The sequence below is a fragment of the Solanum pennellii genome, chromosome 2 (genome assembly GCF_001406875.1).
Source record: "Solanum pennellii chromosome 2, SPENNV200".
NCBI classification, from domain to species: Eukaryota; Viridiplantae; Streptophyta; class Magnoliopsida; order Solanales; family Solanaceae; genus Solanum; species Solanum pennellii.
Genome location: NC_028638.1, coordinates 43125227 through 43150867, shown reverse-complemented (window position 1 = coordinate 43150867; position 25641 = coordinate 43125227). Strand labels below are relative to the sequence as shown.

At 35.0% G+C, this 25641-nt stretch overlaps 4 protein-coding genes across 9 annotated transcripts; 3 read left to right on the top strand and 1 right to left on the bottom strand.

Moving 5' to 3' along the window:
- The first annotated feature begins 1470 nt into the window (after positions 1-1470).
- LOC107011777 (small RNA 2'-O-methyltransferase) lies at positions 1471-11478 on the top strand. 5 transcript variants are annotated; one of them, XM_015211415.2, is made up of 10 exons: positions 1471-1697; positions 2504-2822; positions 4617-4706; positions 5173-5630; positions 6271-6513; positions 6913-7829; positions 8002-8153; positions 8230-8346; positions 9414-9551; positions 10879-11478. In XM_015211415.2, the coding sequence occupies exons 2-10, from the start codon at positions 2550-2552 to the stop codon at positions 11299-11301; spliced, it is 2811 nt and encodes a 936-aa protein (XP_015066901.1). In that variant the 5' UTR covers positions 1471-1697; positions 2504-2549; the 3' UTR covers positions 11302-11478. The 5 variants fall into 5 exon arrangements, with proteins under 5 accessions (XP_015066901.1, XP_015066900.1, XP_015066903.1 ...); XM_015211414.2 differs by having other exon boundaries at positions 1471-1830; positions 2509-2822; XM_015211417.2 differs by having other exon boundaries at positions 1471-1830.
- A 3177-nt stretch (positions 11479-14655) lies between these two features.
- Positions 14656-16409, top strand: LOC107009528 (UDP-glycosyltransferase 91C1). Its single transcript, XM_015208871.2, has one exon. It carries the CDS (start codon positions 14792-14794, stop codon positions 16220-16222), a length of 1431 nt encoding a protein of 476 aa, XP_015064357.1. The 5' UTR covers positions 14656-14791; the 3' UTR covers positions 16223-16409.
- Positions 16410-17215: 806 nt separating this feature from the next.
- On the top strand, positions 17216-19118 carry LOC107011287 (pentatricopeptide repeat-containing protein At2g01860). Its single transcript, XM_015210707.2, has one exon. The coding sequence runs from the start codon at positions 17379-17381 to the stop codon at positions 18900-18902; it is 1524 nt and encodes a 507-aa protein (XP_015066193.1). The 5' UTR covers positions 17216-17378; the 3' UTR covers positions 18903-19118.
- Positions 19119-19225: 107 nt separating this feature from the next.
- On the bottom strand, positions 19226-24256 carry LOC107011286 (probable LRR receptor-like serine/threonine-protein kinase At4g20940). 2 transcript variants are annotated; one of them, XM_027914470.1, is made up of 4 exons: positions 24121-24256; positions 22355-23360; positions 20683-22221; positions 19226-20057 (listed from the first exon to the last, which is right to left on the bottom strand). In XM_027914470.1, exons 2-4 carry the CDS (start codon positions 23223-23225, stop codon positions 19474-19476), a joined length of 2994 nt encoding a protein of 997 aa, XP_027770271.1. In that variant the 5' UTR covers positions 23226-23360; positions 24121-24256; the 3' UTR covers positions 19226-19473. The 2 variants fall into 2 exon arrangements, with proteins under 2 accessions (XP_027770271.1, XP_015066192.1); XM_015210706.2 differs by having other exon boundaries at positions 22355-24256.
- Positions 24257-25641: the final 1385 nt, after the last annotated feature.

Genomic DNA, 25641 nt, shown 5'->3' with positions numbered 1-25641 from the left:
TTTATTAAATTAAAGATTAGATGTGTTTAGAATAATGATTATAAGAATTAAAATTGGACAACAATAACATAAATTTACGAGATTTCACAAATCGAGTATAGAAAAGATATATATATAAATTATGTACATCTTATCATTACCTCATGAAGGTAGAGAAATGTTATATAGAAAAAAAACTTAGACTCAAGCTCAACCAAGCCAAATACTTATAAGAAACTAAAATTGATACTCTCTTCGTCTCATTTTATGTTACACCATTCTCTTTTTGGTCAGTCCAAAAAAGAATGTCATTTTTCCTTATATGGTAAATATTTAAAGATACAATTTCTCTTTTACCCTTGTTGGTCTCACTTAATTTTAAATATAGTACTCCCCCGTCCACGATTGTTTGTCATGATTTCTAATTTTAGAGTCAAACTATAAGAACTTTGACTAACATTTTAAGATGTATTTTTTCATCATATTGATATGCAAAAAAATTATAATGTATAGTACTTTTCATATAGTTTCGAATATTTAAATTGTTTGTTTAAAATATCAAATTAATGTAATCTTATTTAACTTTAAAAATTAGTCAAATTAACTTTTAAAAGCGCAACATGATAAATAAAAGTAAAAAAGATGGAGTACTTTTCAATACATTTATGAGGAGAGATAAAGGTGAGTCTATTTTTTGACTTTTTTAAGGGCAATTTGGTAAAAATTTTAAAGTCTTCATTTATTTCTTAAATTTCGTGCAAGGTCAAAATGTTGCCACATAAAATGAGACGGAGCGAGTATATAGCAATAATCTGAGACTAGTAGTGTTATTTTCTCTTATTTTTTTAAATATTTTTTGTATTTACATATGTTAATGAAATTTCACAAGTCGAATGTGGAGAGGATACAATGTAGCAGACCTTATCAATATCTCGTGAAAATAGATATGTTGTTTCCAAATGACCTTCACTCAAGTTCAACAAATCCAAATACAATGAACAAAAATTGGTATATAACGATAATATTAAACCAACTCAAGAAAAAATAATTTTTTATTTACCTATTATACCCTTAATTCATTACTTTGAAAAATATAGAATTTCTTGACAATCTTAAGTTTTTTAATTCATCCACTTGATAATTAATAAAGCTAAAATGGTAAATTCATACTGTTAAATTATTATTCGAGCGGGACTTTTTGGAGGCTTCCTTGTCGTGTGCAATGCGTGAAGGGGTTCCCTGTCAGGCCCTCACGAGCAGGAACATCAAAAATAATGAAAAGTCGAATGCATGTATATGATGTAACAACATATTTTAAAATACGTGATTCAATTTGATAAACTATCCGCAAAAAAGAAAGAGTTCACTGATCCCATATTTCCAAAACAAATTTAGAGGTTATTTCTCTTAAAAGAAAGAAAACATACTAGGTAATGCTTATTCTTCTCCTTCATGGTACTCTTAGAATAGTCTATGAGTCCATCATATAAACCCAAAACCCCTTAACTCCCATTATTATTATTATAATCTTTTCAAAATTCCCAAAACCCCTCAACCTCCTCCTTCCTTTTTCTTTCCCACAACAATCTTTCCTTTATTTGTACCCCTTTACCCCCCACCCTCACCCTCACCCTCACCCTCACCCTCACCCCTTCTTCAAAATTCACAATTTATGCATGTCAGTAATCACATTTGATTATCTACCTGGCCAGTATTAGGTACTTTCTTCTTCACCCTGTCTTGATTCTTTGTTATCATTGCTAGTAAAAGGTGCTATCTTTCTTGGTTTCTTGTTGATGGGTGTTTGATTCTCACTTTGTAACCCTTCCTCTACCCCCAATTGATATAAAGGTACAATCTTTTTTTCAGCCATTCTTGATTCTCTGTTACTATTTTACCTATCTTGTAAAGTAAGTCTTGGGGTCCTTTTTTCCTTTTGAGGGTATCTTTCAAAGATAACCACTCAACCCACAAACACAACTTTTTGTTTGTTGGTTGGTTTTGCCGATTCTTGAATTCTTGTCATTTGGTGAGGACCCAGAAACTGATTTTGTTTTGTAGTGGTGAAAGAATGATTGGTTTATGTGTTGTTATACATGTAAGTGGTACTTTAGAAACAGAGTTTTCGTTAATCATATAAGATTACTGCTATATGTGTATGTGTATTCCATGTAAGTGGTACTGTGTGTATGTGTATTCCATGGTTATTTCTTGGTGTAGAAAAGGGTATATGTATTCCATGTTTTTTATAATGTTGTGTGGAGAAATTAGAAAAAGAATCTATTTTTGGACTCTGAATATGCTGCTGTCGAAAAGTCTAAACATGTTATGATTTCTTTAGTACCTGATTAGCTGTTGAATTAAGTATTAACATGTGGATGGAGATGGTTACTTCTCCTGTTGCTGGCTTATTGTCGATGGAATGAGTATTCAAATCTAATTAGGGAATTGTTGGTATTAACTATTGTACTGTGTTCTTGGCGTTAATATTGTTATAAGTATTAGTACTGAAACACTTTCTCAGTGTAGGATTTGAATTGTTATAAGTATTCAATTATCCTGGCAAAGCTATGGAAAATGGAAAAGTCCCAGCGAGTGGTCCAAAGAAATTACCTTTCACGCCTAAGGCTATCATACACCAAAAATTTGGTACTAAAGCATGCTATACGGTCGAGGAAGTTCAAGAGGTCGTACAAAATGGATGTCCTGGTTTAGTGATCCCTCAGAGAGGTCCTTGCCTCTATCGCTGTTCTCTGCAACTTCCAGAATTTTCAGTAGTCTCTGAAGCCTTCAGAAGAAAGAAGGATGCCGAGCAATCTGCTGCTGAGAAGGCTATACAACAGGTTTTGTCTTACTCTCTGCTCTTGAGCTATTTAAATATTTGACAGAAAGGAGTGTGGCTTTGCCATAGGAGGTGTGTTTTGGTGATGTCGAATTGTCAATGTCACGACCATTCGGGGTGGCCCAATAATTTGGACTTGGGACTTCCATGTTGGAGGTCTCAAGTTCGAAAACCCTTGCCAGCGGAAGCAAGGGGTTTGCCTTCTGGTCAAGCTAGTCGTACCAGGCTTGCCTAGTGCAGGTTACCCTCCTATGTGGTTTGCAAGCTATTGCATAGGAGCGGGGGTTACCCTCGGCGCACCCAAAGGGTAGCGGCTGCGGGTTCCCTTGTCATCAAAAAAAAAATTGTCAATGTCATGTGATGGCTAGATCAAGAATACTGTGTGTTTTGGAGCATAGTCTGACATTAAGGGTGTTCTGTATTAAATGTGTTCTTTTAGTTACTTAATGCAATCCCTTTTTTTGTCGACAGTGGTGATGTTGAAGTTGAAGTTGATTGACACTCTTTCTTATTTCCTTTGCATTCCATAGAATTAATTTCATGGAGTATCTCCTTGGATCAGATAGTTTTGAATGTTGCCTTTATTGTTGACTACCACAATGGCCTGACTGTTTGGGGCTCTAGAATAGCCCAGTACTAAAGAAAAAGAAATATTAGGACTCGGTTAAATCGGGTTCTACTCAAGGAAACAACTTTTTACTTTCGCTTTTGCTGATAATTCAGGTTGTGCCGTTGTAGAACCAACCAACTCTTTATCATAAATTCTTCATTTCTCTTAAAGAGTACTGCAAATGAAGTGAGCAGTTGATGAATTTTTTGTCTCTCAGCTTGTCTCATAGATATTCAAATGTCTATGAGAAGGTCAGCACTAGCTCATGCTTGTCACATAGATATTTAAACATCTATGAGAAGTTTATCATTAGCTCATGTTTGTTGTTTATCTGTAATTCTGCGTGCTCTTGTGATCAGTTTTAACCAGTGTTGTGAATGGCGAGCGCCTCATCGCCAAAGGCGAGAGGCGATGCGATGCGAGCCCTTCTCTCCATTCCACACTGAGGCGAGGCGACCCAAAAAAGGCGACCTATGGCGAGCTAATGGCGACAAAAATGGCGCCGCCTTTTTGATTTAAATTTTTTTAAAAGATTTGACTTAACAATATTAGTCAAAATTATGGTTTTTTTGTTTATTTTCAAAATTTGCTGCTGCCCGACTCCTCTTCCCCTCGCGATCTCTTCGTTCCGACTCCTCTTCCCTTCGCGATCTTTTCTATTGTCAAAATTTGCCGGTCGCGTCTCTTCTCCTGTTTTCCATCATCTTCAAGGTGCTGCTGCACTGAGGACCTGAGATATACCTCTTTTTTTTTTCTTCTTTTGATTTTTTCAGTTCTTCTTGAGTTATTTTCTTCAAGAGTTGGATAGTTTTGAAGAAGAATATACATTTAAAGTTTTAGTATTGTATTTTGAATTATTTGGTCTTTAAAGTTTTACTACTATTGGTTTTTGAATTGAATATTTGCTAATATGTGTTATTACTATTAAGATTTTGGATATTTATGTATGCAATTAAATATTTTTAATTTTTGGTATTAATTGGCGCCTTAATTCAAAAAGGCAAGCGCCTCGCCGCGTGGTGAGGCAGGCCCTTGTCGCCTTTTGTCGCCTCTCACCGTTCAAAACACTGGTTTTAACATATGAAGTGGACAAGTTCTGATTTTTGTCTCAGCTTGAATCTTAGATTTTCAAATGTCAGTGACAAGCTAATGCATTGACCACTCGTGGTTGTTGTTTATCTGCAGCTAGGTATCCAGCCTAAAGAAGTTAATCTCACTGTGGAGCAAGCATGGGATGAATTGGTTGGTCGACTATCATATTTGTTTTCAATTGAGGTATGCAACTCTATTCGTGTAAAATGTGGTGATGCAATTTTTTTTGAGGAGTCAGCTGAAATATTACATAGTTTGACTAGCCATGGAGAGATCGAGTGAGAACTTTGACTTATATACATGTTTATCAGCATAAGAAAGTATCTGATGAAATTATTGGAACTTGTCTGGGAAGCTGGTTTCTAATAATCTACTATGTTTTATTAGCATTGTTTCAACAAGGATAAATGACATGTTATGCATGCTAGAGTTTGTGAAATATCTAATGCTCATAAAGGTTTATTAATTTTTTTCTGTTGCATTTTCATTAATAGGATTACTGACTTATCTGTGTGAGTAGGTTTAAATGATGTGAACGGTTTGACTAATAGGATGTAGTTCATAAATGCAACTTTTCTGCAGCTAATGAACTACCTAACTGATGTTAATTTTACTGTTCATTTTTTTCATTTCCGGTTGTTGATTAAAGTTCCTGCCTGCAATTCACCCACTTAGTGGTCACTTCAGAGCAGCGTTGGCGAGAGAAGGTCACCTCAATGGGTTTATTCCTCTGGTAGCTATTGCCACGTTTGATGCAAAGATCAATAGCTTATGTAAATATATATCATCTGAAATGGAATCAAATCCCTCGTTGGTGATGTCCCTTATTGTTGAAGCTGCAAAGAGATTAGAAGATTCCCTCTTGTTCTCTGAAGAGAAGCGGTCATTGAAGAGGCTAACTCCACACCCTCCTGAGATTATACAATCTTTACCAAAGAATGAACCTAATTTCCCAGAGAGCATTTCATTTGAAGCAATACGTGTTCCATCTTCAGCAGAGAAGACTGTGGAACCTGTGATACTTAATGCCTCTTCTGGCAATTATTACCTGGATGTTATTGCAAAGGAATTAGGGGTTAAGGATGCTTCTAAGGTTCTGATTTCAAGGTGAGAAAGAGTATACACAGAGCATTGGACTAGTACCTTGTTTGGCCAGTAAAAATTTTGTAATACAGTCTGCTTGATTTATAGCAATCAGAAGTTGATTTTAATGCAGTATGGTAAGAAGTATATGAATGAGCTTCTATCCAGTGATTGATGCAGCCTTTGTGCTGGGGGTCCAAATGAACCCATTATTTTTGACAGAGTTCAAATATACATGTGAAAATCATTAACTGTTCAACCAGTATTAAATCTGAACCCAAAATTTCAAAAGTATAACGAGTCCTGTCTAAAACCATGAAGGTTGAACTGATCATTTTAAAACCTGTATCGGACTATGCTTCTATCTAGAGTTCTCTAACAGATTGTATGGTTTCTTCTTCCAATACTGCTATGATATATACTCTATGCATCTTGGAATTTATGTAGTTAAGCTAGACAACAATCTTGTATGACCAAAACCGAGAACATCCCCATAAAGTGGTTATATATGGGGGATTGGAATTTTTTTGATGGTTGGGTCAATGTGAGCTGTAAGGTAGCTTTGCGGTTATGTAAGAAAAGGCTTGATTAAATAAACAATTTTTTCCATTTGACTCAAGCATTTGCTATATCTTTCACGATGAACCCTTTTTTACTGTTACAGGACTATTGGCAAAGCTTCCTCAGAAACGAGGTTGTACTTCTGTGCTCCAGAGTCCACAACAATTGGTTCATCATCAGAGCTATATATGAAACAAGCTAGTTCATTTAAAGGATATGTGAATACCATCGCGACTTACCTATCTGGTCAAGAAATATGTGGTGATGCAATTTTGGCGTCTGTAGGATACACTTGGAAATCTACTGATCTTTTTTATGAAGATTTATCCTTGCGTGCATATTACAGGTATGTCCGTGGCATCATTTTTGAGATTTTAGGCAGCAAAGTCTGGTTGAATCAAAACATTGTCTGGCTTATTCTAGACCAGATTGACATGTAGAATATGTTTGAATTGTGATGGCCGTTGTAGTAAGTTTCCTTCCTTTCATCTGGGTGTGGTGAGTCAAATAATGGAGACAGTGGATTTGCATGATGAGTTTAGGGTGCCCAACACTCACCTGAAGTCACAATGTTGTACTTCAGGAATTTCTGTTCTTTCTTATTTTTGTGTTTGCCTTTTGGCTTCTTTATTTATCCGTGATGCGCAGTTTCTATTGTTGATTTTGCATAATTATTTCTTTCTTCTTTTTTAATGCACAGAAAGTGGGGCTCATTTTCTCTTCTCTTTTTTTTTTTCCTATCAAGAATACTTGCCAACAAGATACCCAGTGGAATTTACAAGTTGTCTAGAGAAGCAATACTTGCTGCAGAACTTCCCACAGCTTTCACAACAAGGAGCAATTGGAGGGGTTCTTTTCCAAGAGATATTCTCTGTACATTTTGCCGCCAGCATCGATTGTCTGAACCTGTATTTTCAAGCGATTCCATTGAACCTCTGCCAGATTTACCTGGACGTAAAAGATTGAGGGATACATCATCAGGTGAAAACGAAACTAATGAAGGGGGTCTTGCAGCTACTGCTGTAGCACAAGAAGGGTGTAATCTAGTCTACAGATGTACAGTGAAGATATACTCCAAGTGCCAGGAATTAATTCTGCTGTGTTCACCAAAGGAATCTTATAAGAAACAGATTGATGCAATGCATAGTACTGCCTTAAAAGTTCTCTCATGGTTGGATAGATTTCTTGATAAAGTTGATATGTCTGCGGAAGAGATCACATCATCTGCAAAGGGATTTGATATTCTTATTTATCCTCAACAGCTTGTTAAGGAGTTCACATTATGTCAAACTTTGCCCAAATATCAGTGGGGCAGTGCAACAGTAGCAGGAAACTTCGTGTGTCCTAGCTACTCTAATGTACAGAATAACACACTTGAAGAAGAATTATCATCTGGAACGACTCCATCTAGTGGTTCTTTGGTGTGTGTGACTTACAAGATATATTTAGCCACGGAAAGGGAATGCATTATGGAACATCTTGAAGGGTCTGAAGAGTTTGAGTTTGAGATTGGCAGCGGAGCTGTATCTCCTGTTCTTGAAGCAGTTGTAACACAGATGTCCGTTGACCAGTCTGCATGTTTTATTATGGAATTGCCTGCAAAAGAGATTGTTCTAGCAGTGGCTCATGATTCTGCAAATATCATTTCATTATTGTCTTCAGGTAAAGTTAGGCATCTGTGTCATTTTATTCTGATTGCTTTGCCCTATTTGTATTGGTTTCTAATATAGAACATGCTTTCCGCTGATCACTTATCGTGTCCAAACCATTTAAAGTTTCTGATGTGTTCCTGTAATCTAAAGTTCCCTCTCCTCTCTGGACTCTCTGGAGGCAGGTACTTGCTTAATGAAATGTGAAGTCACTTTGCTGCGTGTGACAGTACCCCTGGAGGATAGAATGGAACAGGCCTTATTCTCTCCCCCATTATCAAAACAACGTGTTGAATATGCGGTGCAGCAAATTAGAGAATCTTGTGCTGCTTCTTTGGTATTAGCCTTTTCAAATGATTTTTCAGTCTCTTTAGATATTTAAAGGGCTTGTTCTGATCTGTAGTCCATTGCAGGTTGATTTTGGATGTGGTTCTGGAAGTCTGCTGGAGTCTTTATTAGCTTATCGAACCTCTCTTGAGAAAATAGCAGGTGTTGATATTTCACAGAGAGCTCTTGCTCGTGCTGCAAAGGTCTGATGCATTCACAGCCTTTTGACACTGCTTTTTTGCTATCCTAATCTCTCTGTAACTGACCTATAACTAATTCTTTTACTGCATTTCTTTTTATTGGCAATGATAATCAGAGCTTGTGCATTTTCTATCTTAACCGTAGGTTTGAAACTGAACCTGTTATTCAAGTGAGAAAATTCAGGAACTGCAATGATTATCTTCTGTCAATCCAATATGAAGATATTATCTTGTGTCATCAACTAAATCCAATTTAGCCTATAATTTCAGTGTGACATTGTACTATTTGATAGTTAATGACATTATATTTGGATTGTCAAAGCTAGAAAGATGTTTCCTAGGCCAAAATGTCAAGGTCCTTTTACCTGTCAAAAGTATCTATATGAAATATGCACACTGAGGCACGTGTGTCTATTTCCTTGCTATATATATATGTTCATGATATAGGTTTTCTATTTCCATATTCTGGCATTGGAAGCTCCGAAGTAGATAATATTCAATTTGTGGTGGTATATGGTTATAGAGTCTGGAAAATGGTTTCATGTAATGAATTACATGGAAGTGAAAAAGATCTTTTCTCCTTTTTTTTCTTTTTGGAATGGCAAGCAACTTCATACCATCATCAATATCATTGGTTGTTTTTAGACTATCAGAACAGTTGAACTAATGAGGTCAAAAATGTCAGCTCAAGATGCTAAGAAACTTCTGAAGATCTTTAAAAACTACAATTAACTTCTAAATTTTTTGCACTGATGGAGCATAGTTCTATACTTAGTGTCTACCACATGCAGAATGTATATGATGTTGATATCTTTTAGGACTTCCTCAGTTATCTCTCGAATTAGAGTAGGTGGGAACTGACTTTTGTAAGGTTTCTGGATATGGATACTGAAACACTTTTTAGAACCTGATGTGACCCACTGCAACAATGTATTGTTGCGGTTTTGTTTGTATAAAATGTTAATCATCAAAAGAAGGCCAAAAAGAAGACCAATCACATGCATTGCCGGTCTCAAATTATTATTAGACTTTTATTTATGCTTTCACCTAAGATAATTCTTAACTTCCAGATACTTAATTCAAAACTCAATGGAAATATAGAAGCTGAACAACCAATCAACAGTATCAAGTCTGCAATACTATATGATGGTTCGATTTTGTCTTGTGATTCTCGGTTGTGTGGATATGATATTGCAACCTGCTTGGAGGTAATCAGTTTCTCTTCTATTGATTGTTACATAGCTTTTAAGATGTTGTACTGATTTTTTTTTCTTTAAAAAGATCAACTTCCGGGCATTTCGAGTTTCATGAAATATTTGTGTAAAAATGCTGATGAACTTTATATCCATCCTCAAAATGAAGTCTATGGCTGGTTATATGTACAGTATTTTTCGTTGAAGCAACTGAGTTGATCGGTGAACTCTGTGATATGATCTGTCAACTTGATCGCTATAGATGGTTTAGTGTGTTAGATATCATGTACTCATGTATTAGTATTTGAGGTCAGAAGGTAGATATTCTGGAGCAGTAAGCAATATGTGATCTGAAGTGTTTATTCAGAGGAAGCCGTTTTCTGAACCTTGCCATTATCTTAGTTAGAGGCTGGTGTAAGTGGCATCTTCAAAACTTGTATGTATTTGATTTATAGCAGAGAGCAGACAGATTTTTCTGCTTCCTTGACATCTGAAACTGGCAGAGATATGGCACATTCATTCGCCTACCAGAAGAGTACAGAGCTTAGCACTCATTACGAGGGAGGAAGGGAGGGGAGGGGAAATTAGAAACTGAGTTTTCATTATGGGTTGCTTTGCTAGATTATAGTGCTGGTAGATTTCTTCAATATTTCTACTCCTATGTGATGAACTATATTGGAGCGGGTGGTTCTTATCGTTATGATTGGTTCAATTTAATTTGTTTTAGTTTCACTGTGAATAATGATGTGATGATATTTTCTAGTGGTTCAGTAGTGTCTAACCACTTAAAACACATAATCTCTAAGTTTGAAGAAATTAGTCTTGCTAGGGAGGTGAGTGATGCATTTTCCAACGTTCTTTATTGGCACTTATGTTGTCCCAATTAAGTGTGAAATTTGGTGCATTCTGCTCTGTATTTTTCCTTTCGTTACTTTTTTTGCTTTATTTTTTGATAGATGGACCAATCTCCTTATGGTAAATAGACTTGGTTGTTATTCTTTGCTTTCAGCTTTCGTGTAGCTAATATTTTGATGAATTTTATACGGTTTACGCAAGATTATTTATTTTTGTTAGTCTAACATTTAATGTGTCTCTTTTCTTATTTGTGTTTATGTATGTCATATATATATCTGATAGTCTGTTGAACAGAGTTTCCACTTCAAGTGGTCTTGCCTTCCCATATGTGTTTATATGATTCCTAATTTGAGCCATTTTATCAGCTTTAAGTGGTTAAATGAAACTTTGCTTTTTCTGCAGTATATATTTTTGGATTCTGTCTTTTCTTTCTTCCATAGAATCTTTATAGCATTAACACATAGCTGGGAATTTTGATCAACTATAGGTGATTGAACACATGGAGGAACACGACGCATGTTTGTTTGGGGATATTGTTCTCCGTTCATTTTGTCCACAGATTCTTATAGTCTCCACTCCCAATTATGAATACAATGTGATTCTCCAGAAATCTACTCCCCAGTACCATGACGATGACCCAGATGAGAAGAGCCAGCAGCAGTTATGCAAATTCCGCAATCACGATCACAAGTTTGAGTGGACTAGACAGCAATTCTGTGAATGGGCATCTGAGCTAGCTTTAAGGCATAATTATGCTGTCGAGTTCAGTGGTGTTGGGGGAGAAGCTAACGAAGAACCAGGATTTGCCTCCCAAATTGCTGTTTTTAGGAGAAACGATAGCAGTCCCGTGAATGCAGATTTTCCTGAACACTATGATGTTATATGGGAATGGAGTAGTAACAATAAATAGTTCATGATTTTAACAATAGTTCATTTTGGACTCCAGAAGCTATAGGAATTCCTTCGTACATTGTAATCCTTACCTAAATATGCTTGAAATTGTAGTAGTTGCGAAATGCAAAATTATATACATTGCTTAGAAAGGTATAAACAATACTCCTTATGACTTGAAAGTTTTATACTTCAACTTTAGTTTTGTTCCATTTTTCTCTAACCTTTACTTGTAGAGATGGTCGGTCTGTTGTGAGGTCATACTCATAGTTACAGGCATATCTATATTTTTAAATAACACCCTCCCCCCCTCCCCCCCAAAAAAAAAAGGACGAATTATATCTTACTCAAATTTAATATTTTTAAATTTTAAAAATATTAGTCAAATTTTTTGAAATTTGACTCTAAAAATAAAAAAATGACGATTAATAATGGATGGAGAGTGATATTTATTATTATAAAAGAGGTATGGCTGTATTAGACAGTTAGGTAAATGAAGAATTATGTAGGAAAAAAAAAAGAAGAAATAAGGTGGTTGTAAGCTTTAAGTTTTCAGAAGGTCTAAATTTTTTCTAAACTATTTTAAGAAAATACTAGAAATTATAATAATTAACAATTTAAAATATTTAAAAAAATATAAAAAAATTCAATGAAAAATAAATTTAGTTGACTTTAAAAATTTTAATTGCCTCATATAAATTGAGACGGAAAGAGTATAACATACGAATAAGCATTTTTATCGTTACATAACAATTAATTTAACACTACAATAAACTTGACAAATAATTACATAAGTTCTCATACTATTTTCTCGAAATTCAAAAATGAAAAATATCCATAAACACCTACATAAATACATAATCTTTCCGTCAATTTATATGATAATTTTTGAGAAACTTTCACATATAGCCACTTAAAAATAATTAATTACTTTCCATAGCTATAGTTTGATAATTACAATTTGTAACTACATGTTATATGGAGGAGAGAGACGAACGAGACTAAGAGATAGAGGAGAGAGGCGAGCGAGACTAGGAGAGAGAGAGGAGAGAGGCGAGAGAGAGGGGAAAAAGAGTGGGATAAAGGTGAATTGTATATGTAAATTAGTTAGATATTTGTATATTATACATATGTAATTGTATATATGGAGAACCCGTCCTACTCTCTTTGAAAGAAGGGGCGCTTCCGGTTCTATGAGTGCTTGAAAAATTTGAGAGATTGGGAGAGGGAGGAGAGAGGCGAGCAAGACTGGGAGAGAGAGGAGTGAGGCGAGCGAGACTGGGAGAGAGAGGAGAGAGGCGAGCGAGAGAGAGAGGGAGGAGAGAGGCGAGCGAGAGAGGGCAGAGAGTGGGAGAGAGGTGAATTGTATATGTATATAATTGTATATAACCGTATATTATACATATACATTTGTATAAATGGCAAGCGAAATTAGGAGAGGGACAGAGGCGAGCGAGCTTGAGAGAGGGAGGATAGAGGGGAGCGAGAGAGGGCAGAGAGTGGGAGAGAGGTGAATTGTATATGTATATAGGCTAAAAATATTATACATATTTATTTGTATATCCTGGCGAATTATACATATACAAACATTACTAATTATACAAACTCGAAGTCATCCCACATAATTAATGTATAATGTTAGTCGCCAATGGTAATTTTAGCAAACTATAGCTATGATGAGTAATTAATTAGTATAAGTTTGCTTATCCACGTAATTTTTCCATAATTTTTTTTATTAAAAATGCAAATTTTATTATTTTATTTCTTAAAAGACTTATTGCGGCTTTACAAATTTTATTTATACTTTTAATTTTAAAAAAAATTGAAAAATTGTCAAAATTATTTTTTTAAACTTATATCTTAATTTATAAACGAAAAGTTAAATATAAACAACTATTTATTATATAAGTAGGAATAAATAACATAGAACAAGAAAAAAGTAATATAATAAAATAAAAATTTATACAGTTATCATAAAAAATTAAGTCAAAACTCACTACATAAAAAAAAGAAAAAAAAAAGATAAAGTAATTAGATTAGATAAGAATGAAAAAAAAAACATTTACAAATGGAAACAAAAATATATTGAAATAAGTGTAAAATAAAGAAACACAAACTAATTAGATTTGTTAAAAATGAAAAGAACATTTAAAATAATGAAAACAAAAAATATATTGAAATGAGTATAAAACAAACAAAAAAAAGTTTAATAGATGTCCTTTTGTCACTTAACCGATAGGTCCGTTCTACTTATCAATTAAATAAGAAAAAATTGTATATAATAGCAAACTAATAACTTAAAATAAATGGAGTAGCTAGGGTTTGATTTAATTGTGTTCCATAGCAAACGTTTGCAAAAAATTGTCAGGCGTCTCTCTCCCAAATATCTCGCTCGCCACTCTCCTCCAATCTCTCGCTCGCTTCCTCACTTTTTATACAAACACAAGTGTATAAAAATTGTTTCTAATTGTATAAAGCAGAAAAAATTTGTATCAATACATATATTTTTGTTCCCGTCTCTCCCCTCTTCCAGATCTCGCTCGTCACTCTCCCAAATCTCGCTCACCACCCTCCCTTTTTCACTTATACAAACAGAAGCGAAATGTTTAAATTGCGTTTCTGTTTGTATAAAACGTGAGAAAATTGTATATACACATGCAAGTACATATATTTTCGTCCTATACACTTATAATTATACAATTCGTTTTTATACAGTTCTCTGCCCAAGTGTCTTTCTCTTTCTTGTTTTATACACTTCTTTTATACAATTTGGTTCAACTTTATATGTATAGCGAATTACACAGTTTTCATGTTTGTTATGAGCGCAATTATGCAAACTTTGTTATAGCATACAAATATAAATTTTTTATTTGCTATATGTGAAAGTTGCCTAATAAATAATATCTAGTATAGCTATGATTTGATATACCTCATATATAATTAAAAAAATATTATGTATAGCCAATTTAATTCGATTCAATTTAAATTTGAAGTTGAGGCGTACATTATTTGTTATTGTTGAGTGCTGATTAATGACTACATCAGATGCAGAATGATTGTTGTGGCTTGCGTTTGGAATAAATTATTAAAAGCCTTCATTTTTTACTATCTTATATATTAAAATACATAAGCTATTGGAAGTTATAACACGGCATTGCCACTATATTTTCTTATAATGCAAAATGATAACATCTTTTAACTCTATCCATTTTAACACTTTTTTTTTTATTCTGTGTTTGTATTAGGGTCTTATTAAATTTAAATTTGATTATTTTATATTCAGAATCGAATATGAGATCTCTGGTTAAGGATCTATTCATTTTAATATTATTTTTTAATTTCATTCTGTGTTTTTATTAGGGTCTCACTAAATTTAAATTCATATGATAAAATCACATATTAAGATCACTTCATATTCAGTATCGAATATGAGATCTCTGGTTTAAGGAGAAGAAATACTTATAAATTAACAGGTTATTTTGTTCTTTCAATAGTCCTAACTTCCTTCAATGGAGAATGAAAAAGATAAACTTCATGTTGTGATGTTTCCATGGCTAGCCATGGGACATATCATACCTTTTTTTCATCTATCAAAGTGTTTAGCACAAAGGGGCCATAGAGTCACCTTCATTTCAACTCCAAGAAACATCGAAAGAGTCGTTAATGAAGTTCCCTCTGATCTTGCTCATCTGTTGCATATTGTGTGTTTTCAATTGCCTAAAGTCGAAAACTTGCCGGATGATGCAGAATCATCAATGGACATACCTTACCAAAAAGCTCAGTTCTTGAAGATAGCTTTCGATTTGCTCGAAATCCCACTGACCAATTATCTTGAGAGTTCATCAAATCCCAAACCAGATTGGATTGTCTATGACTATGCTTCTCACTGGCTACCTCAAATTGCAGGTAAATTAGGCGTTTCTCGCGCCTTTTTTAGTCTGTTTACTGCTGCAACTATGTCATTTTATGGACCTCCTTGTGCTTTGTTAAATGATGAAAGGTCAATAGCTGAGGACTATACAGTTGTTCCAAAATGGATTCCTTTCGAAACGAAAGTTGTGTATAGGCTGCATGAGATTAAGAAGAATTTCGAAGCACCAGCTGATGAATCAGGTACATCTGATGGAGCCAGATTTGGTGCTTCAATTGATGCAAGTGATGTCATATTGTTTCGAAATTGTGTTGAGTTTGAATCCGAATGGTTCAGCTTGGTCTCTGAGCTTTATCAGAAACCTATTATATCCATTGGTGTTCTACCTCCATCTGTTGTAGTTGAATTCGACAGCGATGATACGTCGTGGTTAGGAATCAAGAATTGGCTAGATAAGCACAATCAAGATTCTGTTGTCTATGTTGCACTTGGAACTGAAGCAACACTGAATCAAGTAGAGCTGAATGAGCTAGCTTTGGGGTTAGAGAAATGCGGATTACCATTCGTTTGGGTATTAAGAGATCAGCCAAAACATAATCAAGAAGATTCGTGTATTCAGCTGCCTGATGGATACGAAGACAGAGTCAAAAACAGAGGTGTAATATACAGAGGATGGGTACCACAGACGAAGATACTGAGTCATTCGTCAGTAGGTGGATTCTTGACTCATTGTGGATGGAATTCGGTCATAGAAGCGCTATGTTTTGGGCGGGTTTTGATTATGTTCCCGGTGTTGAATGATCAAGGATTGAATACAAGGTTGTTGCAAGAGAAAGGAGTTGGTGTAGAGATACCAAGAAATGAAAAAGATGGATTTTTCACTAGTGATTCAGTGGCTGAAGCTGTGAAGTTTGGTGTAGTGAGTGAAGAGGGTGAGTGGTTGAGAGCTAATGCAAGACAAATGAGTTGTTTGTTTGGAGATAGGAAGAGAAATGAACAACTTATTGATGATTGTGTTGGTTATTTCATGGAAAATAGGATAAGCAAATCTAATAGCTCCATCGGTTGACTATCTAACTTTTTACCTGAGTTCGATTCTCATCTTCTGTTCCCCCGAAAAAGGAGTTAAGACGGAAGTCGCTGCAATCGAGTTTCTTACTTTTTTTACACCTTGTTTGGATGGTTGTTACCAGTTTTATTGTATTGTATTGTTAGTTTAAATAAAATGTGTTTCAATTGTTATTTATATTCTATTATATGGTATCATTCAAATCTATCGTTAGATAACAACAAAAAGACTCATTTTATGTAACAACTGATTTGGTGTGATTGTGTCGTTACCTTGATACTTTCTTTTCATTTTGTCTTTATTTATTATTTAATAATCATTTCATCTTTTATCTTACCTTTTTATAATAGTCCTACCTTGTATCCTACTTTTCTTATAGGTTTATCGATACAATTTATTCAAAACATTATATTCATTAAAATAATATAATACAATACAATATATTATGAAACAATACATAATAATCCGTCAAACATTAGTTGTAGCAAAACGTATACTCTTTCTGTCCTATAGTAACTCATGTTAAAAAAAATACTGCTCAACTTTCATTAAACATTTTTTAGTTTTATAAGGTGACCTTCATATTCCTTTGTTTACAAATTTGTGCTGACCACCTGATCGACGAAATGCTCAGTAGGAGTTAAAAGAAATAAATTATTTTTCATTTCATTAGAATTTTTTTATTGTTGTCTAAATAAATAGAAATGTTAGGTTTTATATATATATATAGTGTTATTTAAATCTATTGTTAGGTAATAACGAAAAGATTCATTTTATGTAAGACCGATTTAGTTTGATCGTATCGTTACTTTGATACTTTCTTTTTATTTTGTCTTTATTTATTATTTAATAATTATATTTTATCTTTTATCATATCTTTTTATAAAAGCCCTATCCACAACTGTACTTTTCTTGTAGGTTTAACACTCAAGTTATGGAGGAACGATACAATTTATTTAAACATTATAATCATTAAAATAATACAAAACAATACAATATATTATGATACAATACATAACTACCCGCCGCGTCAAATAAAGTATCAGTTGCGGCAAAATGTATACTCCTGTCCTATAGTAACTTATATACCAAAAATACTACAAGGTCAGTAATATCGTTTTGTTTACAAATTTGTGCCGACCACCTGCTCGACGAAATGCTCAGCCGGAGTTATTGCATGTTCTCGGCGACTTATGAGTCCTTTACTTGGTCTTCATGTACATATTCTATCTCCCAGGCTAGTAGTGCCAGTATAGCTTCTTCTGTAACATCTTTAAGTTTTGGAAGAAGAAAGGGGAGAGTTGTTTTCATGGCTGTATCCAATAACAGAGCTAACCATAGAAAACTTCCAAAGAACCTTAGAAATCCTCGACGACCCAAGCTCCCACCAGATATGGACTATAGTTTTAAAAGGGTTTTGTATGAGGGAGTTGTAAGTGAGGCTTGTTCTGATGGAATTGATGAAGAATTGGAGATGGGGGTAGAAAAAGGAAGGATGTGTGATGATGATGATGAGGGAATTATATGGGAGTCAGATGAGATGGAAGCAATTTCATCTCTTTTTAAAGGGAGGATCCCTCAGAAGCCTGGAAAATTGGATAGAGAGAGGCCTCTACCTCTGCCACTTCCTTACAAGATTCGACCTTTAGGACTTCCTACACAAAAGGGATTCACAAATCGTTCGAGGCAATCCATATCAACGCAAGTGTATAAGAATCCTACTTTCTTGATTGGTTTGGCGAAAGAAATACAAGGCCTTTCAACTGAGGAAAATGTATCAAAGGTTCTCAGTAAATGGAGTCCATTTCTTAGGAAGGGATCGTTGTCGTTGACAATCCGAGAGTTGGGTTACTTGGGGCTTCCGGAGAGAGCTCTGGAAACATTCTGTTGGGTGAAGAAACAACCCCATCTTTTCCCAGATGATCATATTCTTGGTTCTACCATTGAAGTTTTGGCGGGGTCAAATGAGTTGAAAGTGCCATTTGATTTGGACAAGTTCACTGGCTTGGCTAGTCGGGGTGTGTATGAAGCAATGTTAAGGGGTTATATTAAAGGAGGGAGCCTGAAGCTTGCTTTGAAGCTACTTTCAATGGCTAAGGAATCTAACAGAGTGCTTGATACTGGGGTGTATGCTAAGCTAATCTTAGAGCTTGGTAAGGATCCTGATAAAAGCAGACTTGTTTTGGTATTATTAGAGGAGCTTGCTGTGAGAGATGATCTGAATTTGACACCACAGGACTGTACAGCTATCATGAAGATTTGCATTAGGCTGGGAAGATTTGAGATCGTGGAGGGACTATATGACTGGTTCAGGAAATCTGGTGGTAATCCAAGTGTAGTTATGTATACTACTCTGATTCACTGTCGTTATTCAGCGAACAAATATAGGGAAGCAATAGACATGCTATGGGAAATGGAGGCTTCAAATTGCCTTTTTGATCTTCCAGCTTATCGTGTAGTGATTAAGCTTTTTGTTGCTTTGAACGATCTCTCAAGGGCTGTACGCTATTTCTCTAAACTTAAGGAAGCAGGTTTTAGTCCAACTTTTGACATATACTGCAGCTTGATCAAAGTTTATATGGCTTCTGGAAGGGTGGCTAAGTGCAAGGATATCTGCAAGGAGGCAGAGATGGCTGGATTCAGGTTTGACGAAAATACATTGTTAAAGTTGCAACAATAAAACTTGTTGCATCTTATGATGTATTTTCATGTAATTTAGAGTTCCTGTTGTTTAAATCCATACCTTAATCCCACCCCTCTCCTCACTTGCATAGTAACTAGTGGCATCCCTAGGTTCTTGTAACTTTTCCTTTTTCCACCATTAGGTATCTTATAATGATGTTGCAATAGAACTTATGAAAAGTGGACAAGAAAAAGCAGTATCATTTGTTCATAACCTGGCACTCTCTTGAACACATTTTACGGTCAGTTTGCACTGCAATGTTAAATGTCAGCATTGTGTTTGATTGAGCATAAATGTTCTGCGAAACTGTGCTGCAAAACTTAGAATATAAAGTCACAAGTATTTACTCCAAAAAGTTGACAAACATTGGAAGCTCATAAGCCAAAAGGGGAGAAGATTGTTTACACATTAAATATGCCCCAATTTACAACAAACAATGGTCAATAAAACTAGCCCCATTCACACACTAACTGTGCTGATCCTACTACTCAAAAGGGAAGTCAATGAGCTATTTGATTCCCAAAGTAGAGCAAAACATATGGTTTACCAAAACCAAATGAGTACAAACTTATATAGACGAAAGGTCCTCATATATAGTCTTGATACCAGGTCTCTCAGATATAGAACGAATGCATCGCACAGCTATACCAAGAACCTCCTTCATTTGCTTCTCCATTGCTGGATTTTCCAACTCAGGTGACAACACATTATCAAAACAATCAGAGCTACGACCTTCTGCCACCTTCAACCTTACCCAGTCAGTCAAGTCTACTCCACCATCTTCGCCAGAGACAACATCACCTGCACATTTTCCACTTAGCAGCTCCAACAAAATAACTCCAAAAGCATATACATCTGATTTGAAGGAAGGCAGTGGTTTCTTTGATGCAGCCAACTCAGGGGCACGATAACCCAAAACTCCTGCATCAAGAATCTGTTCTATTGTGCCGGCTTGAGTCATGAGGCGGTGAAGGCAGTAATCTGCAACCCTTGCATTAAGGTCAGGCCCATCCAACAAGATGTTGGTTGCTTTAAGATTTCCATGTGGAACCTCCCGATCAAAATGGAGATAGTTCAAGCCACGTGCAACATCAACTGATATTTTGAGTCTTTGGGGCCAGGTTAGTGGTGGACCTTTTCTACCAGGCCGATCTACAAACATGCAGCACATTAGAGAAGTATATTGAGAATGACCACATATATAATTATCAACTGAATGAAAACATTTAGTTAGTCAATTGAATAGAAAGCAAGTCCAGTTGAAGGATTCATAAATGAAGGAAAATGTCTCATATTCTAGCTGATTTCAAACAAAGTCAATCATGAAACAAAAGCTAAACATCACAACTTCAGATCCATTAAGAACTCAAACATACAGAATTTTAGCTTCTAGAAATAATTAGTACCATACTGCAAATCCCTCACAGCCTATGTAGTGACCATCACAAAAGAGCACATGGTGATGGTGACATGGTGTATTACTACTTGGTGGGGAAGTTACATAAACAAAAGACATGCATAATATATTGGGCTCTAGATGTACTAAAGGTTACCACATCAAACCCAAGGACTAAATACTGTCGTTCACACAAATTCCCACTACAGGATCACATGGCAATGATTAAAGTGCTCATATATAATGTGCATGGGAAAACCATATGGACTGTAAGATATATCACACAATAAGAGGAAATGAATAGATTAAAGAACAGGGACAAAACCTTTACTATGTATTAGCAAAACATTAATATGAGAGTTTAGAGCACATGAAGCTTACCATAGAGGAAACTTGCAAGACTTCCAGGAGATATATAATCCGAAAGAATGAGCTTCTCATGTTGTGTGGGACCCCAGTAGTAACCTCTTAATCCTACTACATTAGGATGCCTAATATTAGCAAACTTCTTAGCCTCCTTCGCAAAATCCTTCCTCTGCTTCGCCACTCCTTCTCTCAACCATTTCACAGTCAGGAGCAACCCATTCTCCAGTGTTGCCCTGTATGATGTACCATGGCTGCTTCTGCCTAAGACTTCAGCCGGAGCCCTGGAAAGTTCCTCAGGTGTAAAAGAGATTGTATCATCAAGGAAGTACAGCTCTCCAGCCAGACGATCCGGAGACTTCACATCCAATCTTGCAAAAGTTTCTGCAGTATACGAATCTCCAGACTCTGGTGACCAGGAGAAATGGCTACCTTTTGAAGGGGAGAAACCAGTTATAGCAGCCATTTTCTCATCTGGACTAATTATTTCTGATGACCCTTTCCGTGAAGTCATAAGATCTTCAGCTGAAACAACTGCACCACCGGCACCCTCCCTACTGCTAAAGCCAGAAGGATTTGATGTGGCTTGGCGATGAACAACTTTTTCAGTAACACGAGGATGACGCTTCCTTGAAGCTCGTATATAATAAAAGAAAATGGCTAGCAGGACTAAAATAATAAAAGCAATTACACAAGAAACTATTACTACCAACTTGATGATAGTTTTAAGTGATCGACTTTTCTGGTTTTCTGGTGAAGCTTGGCCAGATCCTGAGGGAGGATTTGGAAATTGAAGTTCAGAGTTTCCAGGGTAGAAAGCTGATAAAGGAAACTTTCTCAAATTATCAGGGACAACACCAGATAAGTCATTAAGTGATGCATTGAAGCTTTGGAGGCCATCAGGCAGGTTCATCGGCAAAGGACCAGTAAAATGATTCTGTGAAATGTCTAGAGAAGTGAGCGAACCAACTTGACCAATCAATGTAGGCAGAGACCCAGAGAAATTATTACCAGCTATATCAAGTACTTGAAGCGTAGTCAACAAACCAAACCCATCAGGAAAAGAACCAGCAAACTGATTATGAGAAAGATCAAGAACACGGAGGTTGGGTGTAGCAGAGGGGGCAGCGACATCAATATTTCCAACAAGTGCATTGTTTTGAAGGTGAAGTTCTTCAATAGTGGGTACTGTTAGCAGAGAAGTGAGAAGAGGTCCATTCAGCTGGTTGAAACTAAGATCAAGGACTGTGATCTTGGGAAACTGTGTGATAACTTTTGGGAGAGATCCAGTAAGAACATTGTGAGAAAAGTTTAGGCGATTTAATCGCAGAAACTGAGCTGTAACCTCAGGGATGTTTCCAGTCAATTGGTTCTGGCTGAGGTCAAGAAATTCAACATTCCCCCATTTCTGAATTCTAGTTAGATTCCCCTCTAATTGGTTTTTCGAGAGATCAAGAACTGCAGTACTACCTGTCACCAGTGGAAGTTCACCAGAAAGAGCATTGGAGGATAAGTTAAGAACACGCAGAGTTGTTGATGTAATCATGCTTATCGACCCTGTAAAATGAAGGGACTGCATAAATCACACTAACTAAATGATCAGAAATTAACTACTTTGTTACTCAAGTACAACACAAGGAAATACTAGTTAATTTGCAAAATGAATTTCAGATAGCAGTTTGGAATATACCTGTGAGGTTGTTTCCACTTAAATCCAATTCTGAGAGAACTAAAGCATCTCCTTTCAAAAGATCATTGGGAACGAAACCAGAAAATCTGTTGTTGCTGAGTCTCAGGACCTGAAGATCATAAACAAAATTAAAGCCAGGTAATTCCCCGGACAGCTGATTATAGCTCAAATCCAGAACCTTCAAGTTTCCAAATGCCTGAGCTTCACCACCACTTACAAGTGACCCCGTAAGCTGATTATGGCTAAGACTCAGGTACTTGACTGACGAGGATATGCCTGGTAAAAATTTCTCATGTTGAGAAGCAGAACTCGCGAGTAAATTTCCACTTAAGTCAACATAAGTTGCAGTAGTAAGCAGTAAGAACTCTGGATCCAAAGTACCATCAAGCATATTTCCATGCAAGTCAAGAACTTCAAGGTTAGCCATTAGCTCAAAACCTTTTGGGACTTTCTTTGTAAATCCATTAAGAGAAAGATTGAGGTATACTAAATTATTTAACTTGGTCAAAGAAGAAGGAAGTAGCCCAGAAAGAGAATTGTGACTCAAATCCAAAGATTGAATTGACATGAGCTCTGAAATAGTATCAGGGATTGGGCCAGAGAAGTTGTTACCAGCTAGTGACAGATTCTTTAAGCTTCCTATTTTCCCAATCTCTGGTGGTAAAGAGGAGTTGAATAGATTGTTTGAAATATCCAGATATTCAAGACTCTTGAAATCACCAATTTTCTTTGGCATTTGTCCAGTAATCGAATTGTTAGCCATAGAGAGTTTCACAAGCATTGTGAGGTTAGCAAAAACACTCAAATCTGCATCAGCAGATAAACCCATGTTATCAAGGACAACTGCTGCAACATTACCACCATTGCACATTATACCATTCCAAGATGAAGGGCAACCATTGAAATCAATGGACTCTTCATTCCATGACTGCAGTACATAACCAGTTGGATCATGGTTTATACCCTTCCTAAATTCAAGCAGGGCCAAAATGTCCTGGGAAGGAAGCTGCCCCATTGCAGAACCAAAACAAAGCACAAGCATCAAAAAACTAAATAGGTTCATTGCAACACCAGAAAAAGCTTTACTAGCCCAAGTGACAACAAACTCACTCCCAAAAAATACAACCAAGTCTTCAACCTTACAAGAAATCCAAAAAGGGCAGCTTTAAGTATAATAATCACTTTAAGCAAAACCTCAACATATGAAAACCACCATTCACAACAACCATCACAGTTCAAAGCAGTAAAACAGCAGGGGGAAAAAGTACACAACTTCAACCCAAAATCACCAGAGTCCTCCTTCAACAGCAATACAAGACATAGACAACTAAAAATAGAAACTTTTCTAGGTATACAAGCTGAAAGGAGACAATGAGTGACAAAAACAAAGTACAGACTGAACTTTCAAAGATTCAAGATAGTAAAACAAGTTCAGCATTCCCTTACCAAGAACATCAGCTCAACTAGAAGAAAAACAAAAAAAGAAAGTCTTTTTTCAAAGATTTACTGAAGAAATTCAACTTCTTTGCAATGATTACAGCTTCATGTTATCTTGGAACCTCAAGTTCTTTAATGCACTCAACTGGTGGCCTAAAAAAAAAATCTGCATTAAAGTACAAGAAAATGAAATGGGCCAGCAAAGTATTTAGCCCTTCAGAATTCTTGATAAATGAAGTTCAAGATTTCTATCTGCTCAGGTAAAAAAACCAAACCACAATGGTAAAACCCTAGTCTTGTTTTGTATATGAATGAAAGAGAAACCTTACATCTCCCAGAATTGGCAGTGCCACTCAGCATTTGTCTTCTTGCTGACATATATTTTCTCTCTCTTACAACTCTCATTTTCTCTCTCTAAAAAAAAAAGGACATTTTTGTTGGAGAACACAATAAAGCTCCCTCAAATTATGTTGTGTTTTATTTATTGGAATATCTTTTTGGCTTTTTGTCAATTTAAAGAAAAATCTAGTAGTACTTGAATTATTATTTTTACTAGTATTTATTTTTATGGGCAATTTGTGAGTAGTCAATAGTCACATCATGATTTTTTTTTATTCTTTTTTATTTCAGAATGAATTTAATAGTATCTCATTTCTAGATTATATTTTAAATGTTTAAATGGTTATTGTATTTGAAAATAGTGTTCATGTATATTCAATTTGAAGTTTGACCAATTTTGCCAAGTAAATTTACTAAATCTTGAAATTCAATATGAGATGATACAATGGTGTGAATTTATCATAGTTAATTCACTTTTTTTAATCAGATAATATTTCTTAAAAATGCGATGAAAAGTGAAAATTCTTTCTTCTTGTCTAAAATTTAAATATCGATAAAGTGTGTCAAATCAAATATGAAGCTAAGTAATATAAAACGTGAGTATGCTAATTTGAGTTTTTTATTTTCTCCAATCTTTTGAGATGAATGATTTTTAATTTGTTTAAAAGTTTCAATATTTTAGGAAAAATAAAAGTTTGAGCGGGAAATGAAGTTTCAGTAAATTGTGAGGTTTTTAAGCCGCGAAAAGAATCTTTTATTTATTTAATTAATTTTATTGTGGACGTGAAAAATATTTATAAAATTTAGTTAATTAATATACTATTGAAGTCCTTTTATTGGGAAGTGATGCTTTTTTAGAAGCATGACAGATTCTGGTCCTACATTATTACAATTCTCTTTGACTACGTTTTATTGTACTTTTACTGTCATAAATAATTTTTACTATTTTTAAGAAATTATTATACTACTAATATTAGTAAGGTTCGATTTTTTTATTTTTAAAAAAAGTATCACTTCAAAATATATCTTATTACAAATTTATTTTTGAAGAAGCGTTTCAATTCTTTCGCTAAGAAGCCAATAACGTAAAGACTTTGTAGATGTATTATTTGATCTTAAACTTTTACGAGTGTTCACATATATTTTACTATATTATTTGATGGAGTATCTACTTAAAATATTTTAGTGGTTTAGGACCTAGTTTATATTTACATTTGAAAAAAGTTGTAAAATATATTTATACATTAAACTTAATATATTCTTAAAATAAAAATTATATTGTCAGACATGTAAGGTTATTCTATTCTATCAAAAAAATTAATTTTTTTAAAAGAAATTCAATTATTCGAGGCGGTTGTATAATTAAATAAAACCCCATGATTTTGTTGAAAATGAATATAAAATAGGTTCGATTTAATGATATAAGTTCTCTTTAACTTATTTTTAGGAAATAACAAATCATATATTTACATGGAGTTATTTTTTAAATGGTTTATAACAATTGTATAAAT

Bases quoted from the DNA above. Each gene is read 5' to 3' on its own strand.
- LOC107011286 (XM_015210706.2), bottom strand. From the start codon at position 23,417: ATGAACCTATTTAGTTTTTTGATGCTTGTGCTTTGTTTTGGTTCTGCA. The intron at 22,222-22,354 runs GTATATTCCAAA...TTCATTTTACAG, and splicing joins AAGTGGAAACAACCTCACAG to GGTCGATAAGCATGATTACA. The intron at 20,058-20,682 runs GTAAGCTTCATG...GCATGTTTGTAG, and splicing joins TCTTGCAAGTTTCCTCTATG to ATCGGCCTGGTAGAAAAGGT.
- LOC107011287 (XM_015210707.2), top strand. From the start codon at position 17,379: ATGCTCAGCCGGAGTTATTGCATGTTCTCGGCGACTTATGAGTCCTTT.
- LOC107009528 (XM_015208871.2), top strand. From the start codon at position 14,792: ATGGAGAATGAAAAAGATAAACTTCATGTTGTGATGTTTCCATGGCTA.
- LOC107011777 (XM_015211415.2), top strand. From the start codon at position 2,550: ATGGAAAATGGAAAAGTCCCAGCGAGTGGTCCAAAGAAATTACCTTTC. The intron at 4,707-5,172 runs GTATGCAACTCT...TGTTGATTAAAG, and splicing joins CATATTTGTTTTCAATTGAG to TTCCTGCCTGCAATTCACCC. The intron at 8,347-9,413 runs GTCTGATGCATT...CTTAACTTCCAG, and splicing joins CTCTTGCTCGTGCTGCAAAG to ATACTTAATTCAAAACTCAA.